At 41.9% G+C, this 20347-nt stretch overlaps 1 protein-coding gene across 1 annotated transcript; it reads right to left on the reverse strand.

Annotated features, from left to right (window-relative positions):
• Positions 1-5333: 5333 nt before the first annotated feature.
• Positions 5334-5857, reverse strand: LOC103285221 (60S ribosomal protein L31-like). The gene has a single exon (XM_028144227.2). It carries the CDS (start codon positions 5722-5724, stop codon positions 5404-5406), a length of 321 nt encoding a protein of 106 aa, XP_028000028.2. The 5' UTR covers positions 5725-5857; the 3' UTR covers positions 5334-5403.
• Between the last annotated feature and the right edge of the window lie 14490 nt (positions 5858-20347).

Consider the following 20347-nt stretch of genomic DNA (forward strand, 5'->3'; position numbering starts at 1 on the left):
ACTGATGTCTCTAATTCTAATTCTTGACTACATGCACAGATCATTCTACCATTTGCCTCTTTGTTTATCTGTAACCTCCCACTCCAACCATCAGAAATGTGGCTTCCACCATCTGCCATTCATTTACTAGTACTTACTTCCAGTATATACTTTTAGTAATTTCAGGATTGTTCACTCATACCTCCAGGAGAAACAACTTGACCAACTAAAGCACAATGCTATGAACAGCTCCTTTTGCCTTTGGTCTTAGTTCCCATTCATTTCCTAAGTTAGGTCAGTACCTGTGCCCACCCCAACTCCTTGAAATAGTTATATTCTTTTCTCACAGTCTGCATTCCATCCTAGGATCCCCAACCTCCTAAATGATTTTTAAAATTTGATACATTAAGTTTCACTGAATGTGTTATGCCCTAGCCTATGAGTTTTGCCCTAGCCAGTTTGGCTCAGTCGATAGAGCATCAGCCCACAGACTGAAGGGTCCTGGGTTTGATTCCAGTCAAGGGCATGTACCTTGGTTGCAGGCTCCACTCTGGCCCGGGTAGGAGCACATGAGGGAGGCAACCAATTGATGTCTCTCTTATATCAATGTTTCTTTCTCTGTGTGTCTCTCCCCCTCCCTTCCACTCTCTCTAAAAACTCAATGGAAAAATATCCAAAAAATAATAATAAACAACAACAAAATGAAGTTCAATGAGCTTTAACACATGTTATGTATTTACGATTACAGTGCCATACAGAATATTTAACACCATAAAAAAATCTGTACTGCACCTATCAACCCTCCCCCACAAAAAAAAAAAAAACACCAAAAAACAAAAAACCTTGGGCAACAACTGATCTGTTTACCATCTCTATAGGTTTGTCTTTTCCAGAATGTCATATTAATGGAATCCTGTAAAATAAAAGGGTAATATGCAAATTGACCCTAATGGCAGAATGACCAGAACAACCGCTGGACCAGTCACTATGAGGCGCACTGAATACCTCTTGGTCCCTTCCCCCAGCCATCAGGCACCGATCACCCGATGGCGAATGGGGAACCGGGGGTGGGTGGCAGCAGGGGGCGGGGCTGGCTGCGGGCAGCTGGGGAAGATGGACGATCGCAGGCCAGGCCTAGGGACTGTACCCACGCACGAATTTCGTGCACTGGGCCTCTAGTTATGTTTATATACATGTAGCCTTTTCAGACTAGCTTAATTTTCTTAGCAATATACATGTAAGATTCACCCATGTTTTTGCCTGGTTGATTGCTCATTTCTTTATATGATTGAATACTATTCCTTTGTATGGATATACTATAGTTTGCTTATGCTTTCATCTATTGAAGGGTATATTAATTGCTCCCAGTTTTGGCAACTATGAATAAACCTGCTATGAACATTTGCATAAAGGTTTTCTGTAGACATAATTTTTCAATCAGTTTGGTAAATACTTAGGAGCATGATTGCTGAACCATATGGTAAAACTATGTTCAGCTTTGTACACTTTAATCTTTATTATTTCCTTCTTCTGCTTGGTTGGGGCTTAACTTGTTCTTTTTATTCAAGTTCCTTAAGGTGGGAAGCTAGGTTATTTATTTGAAATCTGCCTTCTCTTTTAATGTAGTTGTTTATAGCTATAAATTTCCCTCTAGCACTACTTTTGCTGAAGTCCATACATTTGGGTATGTTGTGTTTGCTTTCTTTTTTTTTTTTTCCAGCTTTATGGAGATATAATTGATGTATAACATTGTGCAAATTCAGAGTGTACAATGTGTTTATTTGATACTCTTATATATTGTAAAATTCTTGCCACCATGCCATTAGCTAATGCCTCCATCATGTCACATAATTACCATTTATTTTTTGCAGTGAGAACATTTAGGATCTACTATCTTTGCAACTTTCAAGTATATTATACGGTATAATTAACTTTGATCACCATGCTGTACATTAGGTCCCAGAACTTATTTATAATTTGAAGTTTGTACCCTTTGACCAACATTCCCCATTTCTCTCATCTCCGGTAACTGTTGTATTTTCATTTTCATTTATTGCAAGATATTTTCTAATTTCTCTTGTGATTTCTTCTTTGACCATTGGTTGTTTAAGAGTGTGTTGTTTAATTTTCACATACTTGTGAAGTACCTAGACTTCCTTCTATTATTGATATCTACATTCATTCCATTGTAATTGCAGAAGATACTTTGAATGATTTCTATCACTTTAAATTTATTGAGATTTGTTTGGTGGCATAACATATGATCTATCCTGTAGAATGCCCCACGTGCACTTGATAGGAATATGCATTCTTTTGTTGTTGGGTGGAGTGTAGTATATGTCTATTAGGTCTAGTTATTTCATAGTGTTGTGCAAGTCCTCTGCTTATGTCTAGCTGTTCTATCCATTAATGAAAGTGGGGTGTTGAAGTCTCCAACTATTATTTTTGAACTATTTCTTCCTTCAATTCTGTCTGTCATATAATATGGGGCTCTGTCATTAGGTGCATATATATTTATAATTGCTACATCTTCTTGATGGATGCACCCTTTTATAATATCCTTTGACTTTTGAAACAATTTTTGACTTAAAGTCTATTTGGTCTAATATTAGTATAGCTACCTAGCTCTTTTTTGGTTATTACTTGCCATAGCATAATATTTTTCATCCTTTCATTTTCAATGTATTTGTGCTTTTAGATCTAAAGTGAGTCTATTATAGACAGTATGTAGTTGGATCATTTCAAAAATTCATTCTACCATCTCTTCCTTTTAATTGGAGAGTTTAATCCATTAACATTTAATTAATTACTGATGAGGGAGGAGTGACTGCTACTGTGTTTCTATTTGTTTTCTATATGTCATATATTTTTTGTTCCTCAATTCCTCTATTACTGCCTTATTTTGTGTTTCATAGATATTTTTGGGTATACTATTTTACTGCTATTTTCTTAATAATTACCTGGTGATTACAATTAACATCTTAATTTATAAGATTTTAAATCAAATCCAACTTATTTTCAGTAGTATACAAAAACTTATCTTCTATGTAGCTCCTCCCCTTTATGTTGTTATTGTCACAAACTAAATCTTTATATACTATGTGCCCATTAATATATATTTGTAATTTTGGTTTGATGCATTTGTCTTATAAATCATATATAAAGAGTTATAAACCAAAAATACATTAATATTGACTTTATGTAATTATTTTTACCAATGTTCTTTATTTCTTCATGTAGACTTGGAAGTACTGTTTAGTGTCCTTTCATTTCAGCTAGAACTTCCTTTAGCATTTCTTGTAGAGCAGGTCTATTGGCTCTCTCAGAGTTTATGTGGGTATGATTTAATTTCTCCATCTTGAAAGGATAGTTTTGCTGGACATAGAACTATTGGTCATCTTAGACTGCTAGGGCTACCATAACAAAATACCACAGACTGGATAGCTTAAACAACAGAAATTTTTTCTTCTCCCAGTTCTGGAGGCTGGAAGTCCAGGGTTAAAGTGTCAGGCAGGGTTGATTTCAGGTGAGGCCTCTCTCCTAGGCCTACAGACAGCACCTTCTCACTATATCCTCACATGGCCTTTTCTCCGTATATGGCATGCCTGAGACAGGTCGCTGGCATCTCTATCAAATTAGGGCCCATCCTTATTAGAGAGGGCTAACATGTCAATGGATATTAATATAAGGTAGCCAAATTACAGCTGGCATCACAAATTATGTCACATTTTTATTAGGGCCCAAATTTTACTCCTTAGTTACTTCCTATGGATCATGATTCCTTGCAAAGTGCACCCTAAGTATTCCCAGGATGTCTCACTTGTCCCAAACTCCTACTATATCTGTTCCACTGGATTACAAAAAAATAAAATCTCTCCTACTGTTCCATCTAGCAAAGCAATTCTTGGCTGATGACTACTGCTGCTCTATTGAGCACTGGTGGGAACTTAACACCATCACATGCTGTTCCTCTGCATTCCACAGTCCCTCCGGCAGCTTTGCCAGGTGCAGCCGTTTTCCAGAAACAACCACACTTATCTCTCGAGGTGTCCAAACTGCATTGTTGTCCATAGCAGGGGTGGGCAAATGGCTCCCTCGCGTTTCTAACTTACTCTATGAGTGTAGTGCCAAAGTCATTTGGGACCCAGTGAGTTAAAGATTTTAGTCAAACCATTCTTTGGGTTTTTACTTGAAGCCATTTCGTTTTCACTCTCTGGCACCCAAAATGTGTCCAGGGGACTAAACCCAAGACAGATTGAGTAATAATCACTGAGCTGTATTCAGAATCTTTATTCCACCAGCAGAAAATACGGCCAAACCTCAAGCTGAGAATCTTCTATGCTCAATTAGAGAGAAGCATGAACAAATTATTTTTTCTTATTAAATTTACAGAGGGATAATATTTGAATTGAATATTGATAATATTTGAAGTGTACAGAGGGATAATATTTGAATTAAAATTTTTTTTGGATGCAACAATTCTTTCTTACTCCTTTGGTTTTTTTCATCATTAAAATGATATCATAGTACTTCTAATTTCCAGTTCAACATAGAAGGAGCTTAGAATTTTCCACTCCATCCAGACAAGTAAAAAGTTAAACTAATTGAAATATGAACTCTTCTTAGATCTGTCAGAGAAGCGAGGTCACAGGGCATACCACCGTTCCCCAAATTGGAAAGACACAATACTTTGTACAAAAATACAAAGAATCACAACTTACTGGAACAGAACCCACAATGGGAGCCAGGGCCAGGGCAGGAAAACCTAACCTGTCACTGATGAAGCTCAGTGTGGAGAATCTAGTAGTTAAAAACACCAGGGAGACCCAGTTGTAGAGGGGGCCCCCAAACTTTGGTACTCTACCAGGAGCTCTACCAGGTCCTCATACTTAACGTAGGAGAAAAATACCTTCTGGTTCCGGAATAGGGAGAGGAAAAGGAACGTTTTTGAAATATTCCAGAGCATTCTGTTCTTCACAAGGCCTACCCTCCAGAGAAACTATTTTAGCATAACATAAACTATTGGAGTTTTTATCACAGCCTAACTCACTTGGGGGAAGGAAATACCCAACTCAGCTCACACTAGCCATACAATCCCACCTAAGGAGGAAGTGGTGGTACTGAGAAGCACCTGTGAAGTCCACATCCAGCGGCACAGGTCCACTATAAGTTTGAGACCTAATCATAGGTCTATACAATAAACACTTCTCTCCCCAGAACATACCACCCAATTAATAACCCATTTAAAACAGTTACTTTCACCCAAGGTATCTTATTCCACTCAGGCTACTATAACAAAAATACCATAGGATGGATAGCTTACAAACAACATTTTTTTTTTCAGTTGTGTAACTTTATTTGACCATCAGCATTAGTTCTCGTCCACATTAACGGTCTGTAGATTTTTTAAAGTGGTGACAGGCACTAGGTGACCAATGTATATAGATTGTTTGGTGAATCTTTATCCTCATTACGTTTTCTGGACAAAGGTACCTGGATACGATATGGGACATTCCTTATTCCTTTGGCCCAGACAGTTTTGTTGAGCCTGGTGTCAATGCACACGTCTGGAGTCCCTAGCTCGTTCAGAGCAAATTTCTGGATCTCCTTGAGTGCCCAAGGGGCAAGCGTCTTGAAACCCACGCGGTGGATGTGCTTGTGGATGTTGATGGTGTACTTCCTGGTCACCACCTCGTTGATGGCGGAGCGGCCCTTCTTCTCGCCACCCTCCTTTGTGGGAGCCATCGTGCTGGGCAAGTTGGAAAGAAAGAGCGCAGGGTATTGTGGGAGAGGGAACGCTGGGTCGCAAATCCAAACAACATAAATTTATTTCCCACTGTTCTGGATGCTGGAAACTGCAAAGTCAAGGTGGCAGCAGATTTGGTGTCTCTCTCTCTCTTTTTTTTTTTTTTTATGAATCTTTATTGTTCAGATTACAATTGTTTCTCCTTTTTCCCCACATATCTCCCCACCACCCAGTTCCTACCCCCCCTCTTCCCTTACCTTCCCCCCCCCCCGCTGTCCTTATCCATAGGTGTATGATTTTTGTCCAGTCTCTTCCCATACTCTCCACACAGACACCCCTTTCCCCCTGAGAATTATCAATCCACTCCCATTCTATGCCTGATTCTATTAAGTTCACCAGTTTATTCTGTTCCTCAGATTTTTAATTCACTTGACTTTTAGATTCACTTGTTGATAGATATGTATTTGTTGTTCATAATTTTTATCTTTCTTCTTCTTTTTCCTCTTTTTAAAGAATACCTTTCAGCATTTCATTTAATGCTGGTTTGGTGGTGATGAACTCCTTTAGCTTTTTCTTATCTGTGAAGCTCTTTATCTGCCCTTCAATTCTGAATGATAACTTTGCTGGGTAGAGTAGTCTTGGTTGTAGGTTCCTGCTATTCATCACTTTGAATATTTCTTGCCACTCCCATCTGGCCTGCATGGTTTCTGTTGAGAAATTAGCTGATAATCGTATGGGAGCTCCCTTGTAGGTAACTAACTGTTTTTCTCTTGCTGCTTGTAAGATTCTCTCTTTGTCTTTTGCTCTTGGCATTTTAATTATGATGTGTCTTGGTGTGGTCCTCTTTGGATTCCTTTTGTTTGGGGTTCTGTATGCTTCCTGGACTTGTAAGTCTATTTCTTTCATCAGGTGGGGGAAGTTTTCGTTCATTATTTCTTCAAATAGGTTTTCAGCATCTTGCTCTCTCTCTTCTTCTGGTACCCCCATAATTCTGATGTTGGTTTGCTTGAAGTTGTCCCAGAGGCTTCTTACACTATCTTCAACTTTCTGAATTCTCTTCTCTTCATGCTTCTCTGGAAGAGTGTCCTTGGCCTCTTTGTATTCCAAATCTTTGAGTTGATTCTTGCAATCCTCTAGTCTGCTTTTGGGTCTCTGTATAATATTTTTTATCTCAGTCAGTGTATGTTTAATTTCTAGTTGGTCCTCATTGAATTTATCGGCCTTTTCAGGAAGAGTGTCCTTGGCCTCTTTGTATTCCAAATCTTTGAGTTGATTCTTGCAATCCTCTAGTCTGCTTTTGGGTCTCTGTATAATATTTTTTATCTCAGTCAGTGTACGTTTAATTTCTAGTTGGTCCTCATTGAATTTATCGGCCTTTTCCATGAAATTCTTGAAAAACCTTATAACCGTGGTTTTGAACTCTATGTCCAGTCGCTTGTTCTCCTCCATTTCTTTGGTTTGTGATCTGTTTCCTTGCCTTCTCATATTCTCTGCTTCCCTAAGTAGGTAGAGTAGTTTTTGTATACTAGGTGTCCTATTGGTTCAACAGGTCAGCCTCCCAGTTACTTGAGGTGGACACTCTTGGTGTACCCTTGTGTACTGTGTGTCCCCCAGCAGGAGCTACAGCAAGGGCTAGTTTTCTCCTCCTTTGCTTGGGCGGTTTTGGAGCAGTCTGACTGGAGCAGCAGTTGGTTAAGCTGCTCCAGAACAGGCCATTTATATGCAAAAGCCGCTGTGTGGAGCCGGGGCGGGTTTGTAGAATGTGCGGGGCGGGGCCTCAGGGCGGGGCCTCAGGGCTGGGCGGGGTCTCAGGGCATCACTAGGCTGGGGCGTGGCCAACGGCGATGGCTGCCGTCAGCCGTCTCTGCCTTTCCACGTTTCCAAGTCCCTGCGCCCCGCGCTCCAGCGCAGTAAACAATGATTGCTGGGCGCACCACTGCAAAAAAGTCACTCTCACTTTCCGACCCGATGGCCGAGAGTCCAGCTTCTCCCCGTAGGTGCCTGGGTCCCCCGAGTGTCCCCAGAAACTGGATTTCAGAGTGATCGGGAGCTTGTCTCCCTGCGGGTTGAAGAAAAGCCGTGCACCCAGCCGCCCGCCGCCGGCCCGATTCGCGTGCCTCCGTACCTCAGCTTTTCAGCGATTGTGCTTCTTTCTCTTCTTAGTTGTAAATCTTCCACTCAGCCAGCTTTCCCGTGGTTCTGGGTGGTAGACGTTTTTGTCTTTTAGTTGTATTTTTGAAATTGTTGTGTGAGGCAGCAGATTAGTTGTTTAACTATGCCGCCATCTTGGTTCCTCCTCCAGTTTCTCTCTCTCTTTTTTAAAAAAATATATTTTATTGATTTTTTTACAGAGAGGAAGGGAGAGGGATAGAGAGTTAGAAACATCAATGAGAGAGAAACATGAGAAACATTGATCAGCTACCTCCTGCACATCCTCTACTGGGGATGTGCCGGCAACCAAGGTCCATGCCTTTGACTGGAATCCAACCTGGGACCCTTCAGTCCGCAGGCCGACCAACACGCTATCCCCTGAGCCAAACCGGTCAGGGCAGATTCGGTGTCTCTTGAGAGCCTACTTCCTGGTTCACAGACAGTCACTTTCTGATTGTGTTCTCACAGGGCAGGAGAGGCATGGGGGCTCTCTGGGGGCTCTTTTATAAGGGCAGTAGTCCCATTTTATAAGGGTACTAGTCCCTGATAATCTAATCATTTTTCAAAGGCCCCCACCTCTGGAACCATCACATTGGGAATTAGGTTTCAACATTTTGGGGGGGAATTTTGAATTTTAGAGGACACAAACATTCAGTTTATAAAAGCACAATAAATCACAAACAGTTATAAAGAAAAAAATTACAAGGCATACTAAGAAGCAAACAAAACATAGACACACTTTCAAAAGACAGAACAAGAATCAGCACCAGACACATATATGGCAGGGATATTGAAATTATCTGAGTGGGGATTTATAATAACTATAGTTAATATGCTAAGTACCCTAATGCATAAAGTAGACCACAAGCAAGAACAAATGGATAATGTAAACAGAGAGATGGAAATTCTAAGAAAGAATAAAAAAAGAAATGCTAGTGGTCAAAAACAGTCATAAAAATGAAGACACAGTTAAGGAAAGAATAGCTGAGCTTGAGAATAAGGATATTAACAAAGAGGGAATATGCTAATTGACCCTCATGCATCATAAAGATGGCAGTGCCCACAGCCAATAAAGAGGGATATGCTAATTGACTGCCCCACCCTCAAAGATGGCGGTGCCCACAGCCAATAAGAAGGGAATATGCTAATTGAATGCCATGCCCTCAAAGATGGCAGTGCCCACAGCCACAAGATGGCAGCGCCCAGTCCCCTCAGTCCCACCAGGGTGGCAAGTGTGCAGCAAGGCTGGGTCTGCCCTCAGGCAGGCCCGGCCGCTCCATGCGCCTGCCTCCGGAGTCCCCCAGTCCCCTCAGCCCCCCAGCCGCCCAGGGCCGGCATGAGGTGCAGGCAAGCCTTGGATGGCGGCTACCCAGCCGCCCAGGGCCACCCTAGGCTCATGTAACCAGGGCTGGCCGAGGCTTGCACTGCCAGCAGTGGCAGCAGCAGAGGTGTGATGGGGCATTGCCTTCCCCTGATCGCCGGGTCACCTCCTGCCCCTGAGGGCTCCCGGACTGTGAGAGGGGGCAGGCTGGGCTGAGGGACCGCCCCCTCCAGTGCATGAATTTTCATGCACCAGGCCTCTAGTCAATAGAAACTTCCAAAACTGAAAAGCAGAGAGAAAAAAAAAACCTGAAAAGAGCAAAACAATATCTAGGAACTGTGGGATAACTCCTATGAAATAATAACTGGTCTCTGCTTCCAGTTTCTGGCACAGAGCTACCAAACCCTTATAATTCCCTAAGTGATAAAAATATCAGGAGCATCTTTTTTTCTAATATTTGACATTGAACTTCTAAACCCCTTGGAATTCCAGGATGGTAGGAGTGTCTTTTGTTCTACTCTTGGTGGGTTCCTGGGGAGTTTCAGGTCAGAAGAAGCATCAAGCCATGATAAGAAGCTTGGAACTTCCCAGGAAGAGGAGAAAGACTGGAGACTGAGTTAATGACTGGTCATGCCTACATGATAGAGCCTCCATAAAAATTCCAAAAGTATAGGGTCCGTAGAGCTTCCAGGTGAACACATCTATATGCCAGCGAGGTAGTATACCTCAACTCAAGGGTCATGAGTTTGATTCTGATCAAGGGCACTTACCTTGGTGCAGACTTGAGCATCTACCCCCCCACACACACACCTGCCCCACATGGGTGAGAGGCAACCAAATGTGTCTCTCTCAGATTCTCACGTTGTTTCTCTCTCTGTGTCTCTCCCCATCCCCTCCATTCTCTCTAAAAATCAATGGAAAAAATGTCCTCAGGTAAGGATTAACAACAACAAAAAAAGTTAAACACAGAGTTACCATACGATCCAGCAATTTCACTCCTAGGTATATACCCATGATAAATAAAAACATATATCCACACAAAATCTTGTTCATGAATATTCCTAACAGCATCATTCAAATACCAAATGAGTAGATATAACCAAATGCCCATCAGTTGATGAAAAGGTAAATAAAACGTAGTATATCCATACAACAGAATAATCCTAAATAATAAAACCCTAATATGCAAATCGACCAAACAGGGGAACCACCGGTCACTATGACGCGCACTGACCACGGGGGGGTGGGGGGGGCAGACGCTCAATGCAGGAGCTGCCCCCGACTGGTGGCAACAATTGGAGGGCGGGGCTGGCCAGCGGGCAGTGCCAGGCCACCATCCTAGGTGGGTGCCAGCGGTGGCCCCCTGATTGCCCCGCCCGCTGGTCGCCCTACAGATTGGCCCTGGTCGCTGGCCAGGCCTAGGGACCCTAACCTATATATTGGGAACAGTCTCTTAGATTTAAAAATTAAAATCTGGCAAGGCTGCTCTAACACTGAAAAAACAGGATGATGCAGCGATGACATGCATGGACTCTGGCTTGCACATTTTGTGGTCAGCCCTGATTCTGACACTTATAACTGTGTGACAAAGCCAATTATTTTATTTCTCTCTGCTTCAGTTTTTCCACCCATAAGATAGGGGAAATGGTACTACTGCCTCAGAAGGATCATGTTATGTACTATTTTTTATAATCAGGGCAAAAAAATATAGCTGCCCATACAACAGCAAGATGCCTTTCACTTGTATGAAAAGTATGGTCACTGGTGCATGCAGCGTCCCGGATTGCGAGCGGGATGTCCGACTGCCAGTTCAGGCCTGATCCGCACAGTTGGACATCCCCCAGAGAGTGCAGGCTGGGCTGAGGGACCCCTCCCCCCAATACACAAATTTCATGCACCGGGCCTCTAGTATTTAATAAAGGCAATCCTATATAATAAAGAGCTAATATGCAAATAGTCATCACACCCTCACACCCTCATGCTGTAAAGGCTCAGACACTCAACACTGGGGAGAGAGGAATGGGGACCAGCCAGGCACAAATGAGCTTGCGAGAGAGGAAAGGGGACCAGCCAGGCTGCGGCCCAGGAGTGGGACAAGCCACATGCCCCGCGGTCCTGGGCGCCAGTGCCTGCAGCCCGGGAGAGGGACAACCCGCACACCCCACAGTCTCCACGGTCCCGGGTGCCTGTGCCTGCGGCCGGGAGAGGGACAAGCCACCCGCTCCGCGGTCCCGGGCACCTGCAGCTGCAGCTGCAGCCCAGGCCAAGCCAGCCTGGGTCTGGGGTGCTTGCGGCTGGCCAGAGGGAGGGAAGCCTGGGTCCTGGGTGCCTGCGACTGGCCAGAGGAGGGAATCCTGGGTCCCGGGTGAGGGGTGAGGCAGAGGTGGTTAGGGGTGATCAGACCAGCAGTGGAGCAGTTAGGGATGATCAGGCTGGTAGGGGAGCAGTTAGGGACAATCAGGCAGGCAGGCAGAGGGGTTAGGGGTGATCAGGCAGGCAGGCAGGTGAGTGGTTAGGAACCAGTGGTCCCGGATTGGAAAGGGCGCAGGCTGGGCAGTCGGACATCCCCTGAGGAATTCCGGATTGGAAAGGGTGCAGGCTGGGCTGAGGGACCCCCCCTCTTGCCCCCGTGCACAAATTTCGTGCACCAGGCCTTTATAATAATAAAAGCCTAATATGCTAATTGGACTGGACATCCTTCCAGACGAAGCTGTGGCAGCGGGGGCCGAGGCAGAGGGCCCTGGCCACAGCGCCGAGGAAGAGGAAGCCGCCGCAGCGGCTGGGGCCAACCCCTTGCACGAATTTCGTGCATCAGGCCTCTAGTTTTAAAAATAATAAAAGAAGTGAAGTACTGCTACATACTATCACATACAGGCTAAATGAAAGAAGCCAGTCATAAAAGCCCACATATTGTATGATTCCATTTATATGAAATGTCCAGAATAGAGACAGAAAGTATATTAGTGGTTGTGTACAGCTGGAAGATTGGGGGTGGGAGGTTTGAGGAGTACCTACTAAAGGGTATGGGATTTAAGGGAGGGGTGATTAGAACAATGTTATAAAATTGATCATGGTGATGGCTGCATGATTTGGTGAATATACTAAAAACCACTGTATTATAAACTTTAAATGGGTATATTGTATGGAATATGATGTATATCTCAATATAGCTGTTATTAAAAAAAAAGAAGAGAAAAATAAGTCAGTTGAAGTTAGAAATTAAACTAAGAAACAACTAGAAATAAAGTAAGTTCCTGGAACTTTCAAAATCATAGGGAGGGTTCTAGGTTTATGCCCAGACATAAAATAAAAGTTTTAAGAAAATCTTATCTAGCTCTGATGGAAAGAACAACCTCTATCAACATCAGAATTGTGTTCTTTTTTGTGAGTATATTAGGGAATTGGCAATCTCATGCCCTGTGGCATCTGGGTACACTGGTGCAATGTGTCAACATGTTAAACATGCATACTCCTTAATGTACCAAACCCACTCCAAAGGATAAATGCATAAAGATGTTCATCAGAGCATGTTTTGTAATATTGAAAATTGGAAATTCTCTATCTACATCTATAAGCAAAGCTTCTCAACTCCAAACAACTCAGTTCTCTTTTAAAAATAAATATTTTAACACGCCCTATACAGCTCTGAAATGAAAGTCAAGATACCTACAACAAAATATACCTAACTGTAATATAAGAGGGAAATAAAAGGAAAGTAATTTGTAACAAAATAATATTTCAATATATATTCTCTAGACACAAAACATACTCTAGGGGGCAGTACTACCCAGCTAAGAACTGTACCAACAGCAAACTGGTTAATTTATGATATATACAAACAAAGGAATTATATAAATCTAGATTCATTAACATATCATTGAATCAAAAAGCAGTTATGAAAGCATTATACTGTTTTGTTTATTTACTTAAATATAGAGAAAAAGGTCTAAAAAGATGTTCACTAGGATGTTGATGATTTGATAGGAATTGTCCCTAATTATGAGATTTGTAAAGATTTTTGCTTTTAAAAAAAATGTATTTGTATATTTGAATATTCTTGTCTATATAAACATTTAAAAGTTGATGGCAAGCCCCAATGTGAGAATCACAACACAGATTCCCAGGGTTCAGGAGTGAGATTATGTCATCTGTGGTGGAGACACATACTATACCTTTTATAGAATAGTTCCTGGCTTTTCCCACAAAGATGGGGGCAAAAGATAGCCGAGGCCATCTCATGAGTTATTGGGTAATGATTGTGACCAAGTAATACTCCTGCTAGGCAGGAGGATGGTGGACATGCGCTGCGAGGGCATCCACATCTCTGGCAGGTTCTACAGAAACACATTGCAGTGCCTGGTCTTCTACAAACACACCAACTCATTCTGTGAGCTCTGCCACTCAAGACCCATGGACTCCTGGTCTGAGTCCAATAAAAACTTTATATCGCATGCTTGGTCTGGCCTTCCCTTCTTCCAGACCAAAAAGAGGCAGTCCCAATGTCCAAGTGCCACAGGTAGCCCGCTTAGGAGTGGCCCTGAAAAACAGCAGTGAGGGGAATACCTCTAAATGGGCAATATTTTGGCTTGTGTATTTGGTCCTTTACTTTGTATGGAAAGTATAGGCACTGGCTTAAGGCTTGTCTGCTTGGTCAGAGTCTGGAGGGAGAAAAAGAAATAAAGAGTGAATCTATAAAAGTGGACATGAACCCGGCCTGTGTGGATCAGTGGTTGAATGTCGACCTATGAACCAGGAGGTCACAGTTCAATTCTCAGTCAGAGCCCATTCCTAGATTGTGGGCATAAACCCCAGTAGGAGGGTTGCAGGAGATAGCCAATTGATGATTCTCTCTCATCATTGATGTTTCTATCTCTCTCTCCCTCTACCTTCCTTTCTCTGAAATGAGTAAAACCATGTTGTTTTTTAAAAAGAAGAAAAAGACAAACAACTTAATATAAAAACATACAAAAGCTATAAACGGCCCATAAATATATGAAAAGAAGTTCAACCCCACTTGTCAGGGAAACACTAATTAAAATAACAGTGACAGCATTTAATGCATACATTTTACATTTCAACAAAAAATTGAAAATTCATGGCAAGACATTCTTCTACCTTTAATTAGAGTGTAGACTGCAATAATTCTAGAGGTAATCTGGCAGTGTCACTCAAGACATCTTTGGTTACAGGCAAACCTCCTCTCTAAAAGTCATTTATAGAGTCAAACAAATGAAAATGAAGATATAACTGAATCAAACCTACCTAATGTTATCATTACAATCCAGTCTCTTTCCTTGTCTTAGTTCTGCCTTCCTCTGCGTGGAAGTTATTTTCAGTAAAGTTCTCTCTTCATGAAAAGAGCTAACATCCTTACAGCAACAAGTCCAGCAGAAAGTAAAAGTTCTTGATCTAATTGTTATTGGCCTGCATTGAGTCATGTGCCCACCCCTGAACTATAGAACATTACAACTAGTGGAATATTATGCTCTTATTGACCAAACATAGGAGCCAGTGGAGGAGTCAATACCATTTGTAATCCGATGGATTCAGATAAAAGGGGGACTAATTTATCTAAAGAAAACCAAGGTGCTTTTACCCAGAAAAGGAGAAGATGAATGCTGGGTGGCAAAACAAACCAAACCAAACCAATATATACCTTCTACAGGAAGTACGTATTAAAATAGAAATTGTACATATCTTTTGTCTCTATAATATCACCTTAAGAAGTCAATTCTATATAAAAATTAAATGCACAATTTAAAAAAGATACATGTGTAAGAAAAGTTATTCCAGCATTATTTATAATGGCACAAAATCTAGACAAATCTGCATTATTAATCAACAAAGGAATGACTCAAAAATTATAGTTCATTAATACTACTAGTATATAATACTAGAGGCCCGGTGCATGAAATTCGTGCAGCTGGTTAAAAGATTGAGCTACATAAGAGTATCCATGATATGCCTGGCTGGTGTGACAAAGTGTTTGAGCGTCAACCCAGTTAGGACACATGCCTGGATTGTGGGCTCAATCCCCAGCAGGGAGTATGCAGGAGGCAGCCAATCAATGTTTCACTCTATTGATGTTTCTATCTCTCTCTAGCTCTCCCTTCCACTCTCTCTCTCAAAAATCAATAAAAAACATATTTTAAAAAAAGGAGAGTATCCATGATAAACAGTTGAGTAAGAAAAAGAAAGTTACAGAAAAATATATATGGTATGATTTGTTATTTGTAAAAGTAAAAATTGGAACCTCTGTTTATATGTGTTTCTATAACCATTGGAAAAAGTATGAAGAGAAACATCCATCTTTAACATGGGTTTTACCTAGGATTGGGATGGGAAGCAGAAAACGGTATTTTTCTTTATGTACTTTTGAATATGTTTCATATACCTCTGTGTTGAATATGTAAAATGAATGCTTATTACCTTTTTTAAAAATGAATAGAAAGTGAAATGAGGAAGCAGTCTTAAAATGTAAACTATTTTTGATTTGGCAAGAGGAGAGATAAATTAATCTCCAGTAAAGAATAGATTTTAAAAATATTAAAAACAGCATAACCCATGGAGCAGGCCCGGAGGGGAAGGCGGGGACCTGTTTCAGACAGAGTCCCAAATGCACCAGATAGCGTCACTGTTCCACAAGGAAATGCAAATAAACAGAGTAGTGCACAGAACTTAGTATTTAGTGTAGCAAATGCATTCTTTTATGAAATCATGGGGATAAGAGATGGAAGGATTGTAAAATGTATACTATTATTTGTCAAGGTTAAAAAAGCTAGCAGCCCTATGTCAGTTCCCAAAAGGTTAGAAATGTAGATTAGACTTGTCTTATCTACTAAACGGTCTATAAATCCCAAAATCTGGAACAGACTTACAGGACAAGTAGAAAGAAAGTTAAGCCTTAGTGAGAGAAGAGTTCGTTCTTCCTGTGTGAGGGAGGAAAACAAGTGTGTGTGGATACAGACAGCTATATACAGACTTGGCAGGTATAGAGAAAGAAGTTGAGGAAGTTATCTACACTAATAAAAGAGAAAAATGCTAATTGACCGTACCTTTGCTACGCCCACAGCCAATCACAGCGAGTATGCAAATTAACCCAACAAAGATGGTGGTTAATTTGCATACGCGGAGGGAGGGAGGAGTGAAGACTGAAGTCAGCATAGAAGGAAAAGGGAGGGAAAGTGGAAAACAAGGCGGCTGCTAGAGGGAAGGCGTGGGCGGCACGTGGGGCCGCAGAGGCAGGCAGTGGAGGGTGGCGGCGGCGGCAGCGGCAGCGGGTTGGGGTGTGCAGCGGCGGCAGCGGTGGCCACAGGTGCGGTGGGGCGGGTGGGTGGGACAGGGTGCGCAGCGGCGGCAGCGACATGCGTGGCCGCAGAGGCGGTGGCGGCGGCGGTGGCCAGCTGCGGGTGCAGCGGGAGAGGTGGGGGGCGGGAGAGGGGGCGGTGGCAGGAGGGAAGCCCGCCGGAAGTTTTGCAGGAATCTTCCTGCAACAGGCCCATAGTTTCCTATAAAGACCGTGTGCTAGCCCTAGCTGGTTTGGCTCAGTGGATAGAGCATCGGCCTGTGGACTAAAGGGTCCCAGGTTCGATTCCAGCCAAGGACACATGCCTGGGTTGCGGGCTCGATCCCCCCCAGTAGGGGGCAGGCAGGAAGCAGCCAATCAATGATTCTCTCTCATCATTGATGTTTCTATCTCTCTATCCCTCTCCCTTCCTCTCTGAAACCAATAAAAACACTTAAAAAAAAAAAAGACTGTGTGCTAAGATCTTATGCTGGGTTCAGGGTTGAAGGGCTCAGCAGGAGTGATTGACAGGTTGAGATTTGAGGGGAGTGGTAAAAATGTGAAAGAGGTGCTGTGGGGATTGGGAGACCAATCTGAGAGAAACTAGAATTTTCAAATGTGGAATAATACCTGACTATGCAATTGACTCTTGAACAACTCACTACTGGAAATTGAAAACCTGTATATAAGTTTTGACTCCCCCAAAACTTAACTACTAATAGCCTACTGTTGACCTGAAGCTTTACCCCGATAATATAAACACCCAATTAACATATATTTTGTATGTTTATATGTATTATATACTGTCTTTTTACAATAAAGTAAGCTAGAGGAAAGAAAAATATTAAGAAAATCATAAGGAAAATACATTTATAGTACTGTACATTTGTTAATAAAGATATGTATATAAATGGACCCATGTAGTTCAAATCTGTGTTGTTCAAGGATACACTGTATTTTGTTCAGATTTGCTTTTATTAAATTGTCTTTGGTCCTTTTTATAGTCTCTCCCTCATTTGACATCCTCTACCTCAATCAACACTTTGTTTTTATTACTTTTATAACATTTATGTCATCCTTAGTTTGTTTTTAGACTTGTCTTATCTACTAAACTGTCTTTGAAACAATATTCATTCACCTATAATCATTTCACAGTACCTCCCAGATTGTAGACACCCAACTGATCATTGCTGAAATAAATTTAGTTCCACAAAGAAAACAACTGGATGATAATCAGTATACTCCTGATTAAAATTCTTTACAGTTGTGAAAACAGAAACCATTGGCTTTTAAAAATTCCTGTAAATTAACTTTTCCTAATAGCAATCATTTTTCATTCCTTACTAAGATATTGTATATTTGGTTAGGTTTTGCTTAAACTGAATTCATATGCTTCTGTTGTAAAAGTGCAACAGACCATTAAAATAAAAACTTCTATTGTAATAGATATGGAAACTCAGGATCAGAAAAATTAGGTGATTTGTTTCAAAACTGCAAAGGTCTTAAATGACAGAGTCCATATTTGTTTCCCACTTAATCCAATGTCTTTATACCTTGACTAGAGGCTTGGTGCACAAATTCGTGCACAGGTGGGGTCCCTCAGCCTGGCCGATCAGGGCCAATCGGGGCCGTGGGAGGTTGGCGGTGGGGAAGGGACCTTGGGAGGTTGGCTGTGGGAGCACACTAACCACCAGGGGGCAGCTCCTGCATTAAGCGTCTGCTCCCTGGTGGTCAGTGTGTGTCATAGTGACTAGTTGACAGGTCATTCAGTTGGTCAGTCGGTTAGGCTTTTATATATATACTAGAGGCCTGGTGCACGAAATTCATGCACTGGATGGGGGTCCCCTCAGCCCAGCCTGCACCCTCTCCAATCCGGGACCGCTTGGGGGATGTCCAACTGCCAGATTGGGCCTAAACCGGCAGTCAGGACATCCCTCTCACAATCTGGAATCACTGGCTCCTAACTGCTCACCTGCCTGCCTGCCTTATCACCCCTAACTGCCCCCCATTTCCCGCTGGCCTGGTCACCCCCAACTGTAGCCCCTGCCAGCCTAGTTGCCCCCAACTGCCCCCCCGACAGCCTGGTCACCCCTAACTGCCCCCGCCCGCCAGTCTGGTCGCCCCTTACTGCCCCCTATGATGGCCTGGTCACCCCCACCTGCCCCCCCTGCAGGCCTGGTCACCCCACGCGGCCTGCTGTTTGGTCATTTGGTCGCCCCTCACTAACCCCCCTGCCGGCCTGGTCACCCTACGCAGCCTGTTCGGTCGTCTGTTCAGTTGCAATGGTCACTTAGGCTTTTTTATATATAGATAGATTCTCCCTCTTAATTTGAAATTTATTTTGTATTCAATTTATAATGGTAAATTAATAATAGCAGTTATTTCTGATAAAGCTGTCAAAATCAATACACTGATTACCCTTCATTTTTAAAAATGCCACTATAGGTTTCTGTTGCTCTGTGACAGGTTTGATATTTTAAGTGTCGGTTAAACTGCAAAACATCAACTGGGCATTCAGTTGAATGTTGTTTTATGATGCATATAGTCTGTGTTTTTTAATGGTTATAATCAAAACTAAAATGTTGATGGTGATGATTGGTATGACAATCTTTACTCCTGCATTTTATAGTTCATATTTTATTTATTTAATCTGTATTTCTTTATTATAAGTAAAAATATTGAAACAACAGTGAAGATAATAAATCTTCATCATGCAAACATAATTAGAAGAGTGCTGCATGTACAGAAATATACATGGTCTTTTCCCTAGGGAGGCAAGAGATGGTCTGTTACAAACCACCACCCTCTTCTATTTCCACATGAAAGTAGAAACCATTAGTACATGATCATTAAGAGCATTTTTCTTTCAAAGCATGATCACATAATACCTAGGAGGCCAGCTGTAAAAAATGAAAAATGTATGATCTACCAGTGAATAAATATACAAAAAGATTTGTATTGTTCAGTATTGCTGAAACAGTATACTGTTATTTTCAATTTAAAAATCATAGATTTCTATTTGGCAAAAGTTATCATTTGACCTTTAAGTTTTAAGACAGGACATTTCCCCCAAATTGATTTTTATGTAAAATAACACAGAAGAATGTTGCAACAAAAGTCTCTATGTGGCCCTAGCCAGTTTGGCTCAATGGATAGAGTGTGGGCCTGCAGACTGAAGGGTCCCCGGTTCCATTCTGGTCAAGGGCATGCATCTGGGTTGTAGGCTCAAATACCTGGCCCTGGTTGGGGCAGGTGTGGGAGGCAGCATGTCAATTTGTCTCTCTCACATTGATGTTTCTCTCTCTTTGTCTCTCCCCCTCCCTCCACTCTCTCTAGAAATCAATGGAAAAAATATCTTCGGGTGAGGGTTTTAAAAAAAAAGTATATGGAGTTACACTCCTAAAGGTCTGATTCCCTAGACAGTGGTCGGAAAACTCATTAGTCAACAGAGCCAAATATCAACAGTACAACGATTGAAATTTCTTTTGAGAGCCGAATTTTCTAAACTTAAACTTCTTCTAATGCCACTTCTTCAAAATAGACTCGCCCAGGCTGTGGTATTTTGTGGAAGAGCCACACTCAAGGGGCCAAAGAGCCGCATGTGGCTCGCGAGCCGCAGTTTGCCGACCGCGGCCCTAGGATGAAGGCATACATGCATCCATAACAAAGCTATACCTTATAGTGTTGGATAGCTCATAACAGTGTTATTTTTTATCTGGTTCTATCATACAATTCTTTGAACAAAGTTTTCAGTGATTGTATTAATCATCCTTGAAAATATATCTTTTTTAAAAATATATTTTATTGATTTTTTACAGAGAGGAAGGGAGAGGGATAGAGTTAGAAACATTGATGAGAGAGAAAC

This window comes from Eptesicus fuscus, chromosome 7 (genome assembly GCF_027574615.1).
Source record: "Eptesicus fuscus isolate TK198812 chromosome 7, DD_ASM_mEF_20220401, whole genome shotgun sequence".
Lineage (NCBI taxonomy): Eukaryota > Metazoa > Chordata > Mammalia > Chiroptera > Vespertilionidae > Eptesicus > Eptesicus fuscus.

Excerpts from the sequence above, each read along its gene's own strand:
- LOC103285221 (XM_028144227.2), bottom strand. The coding sequence starts at position 5,724 with ATGGCTCCCACAAAGGAGGGTGGCGAGAAGAAGGGCCGCTCCGCCATC.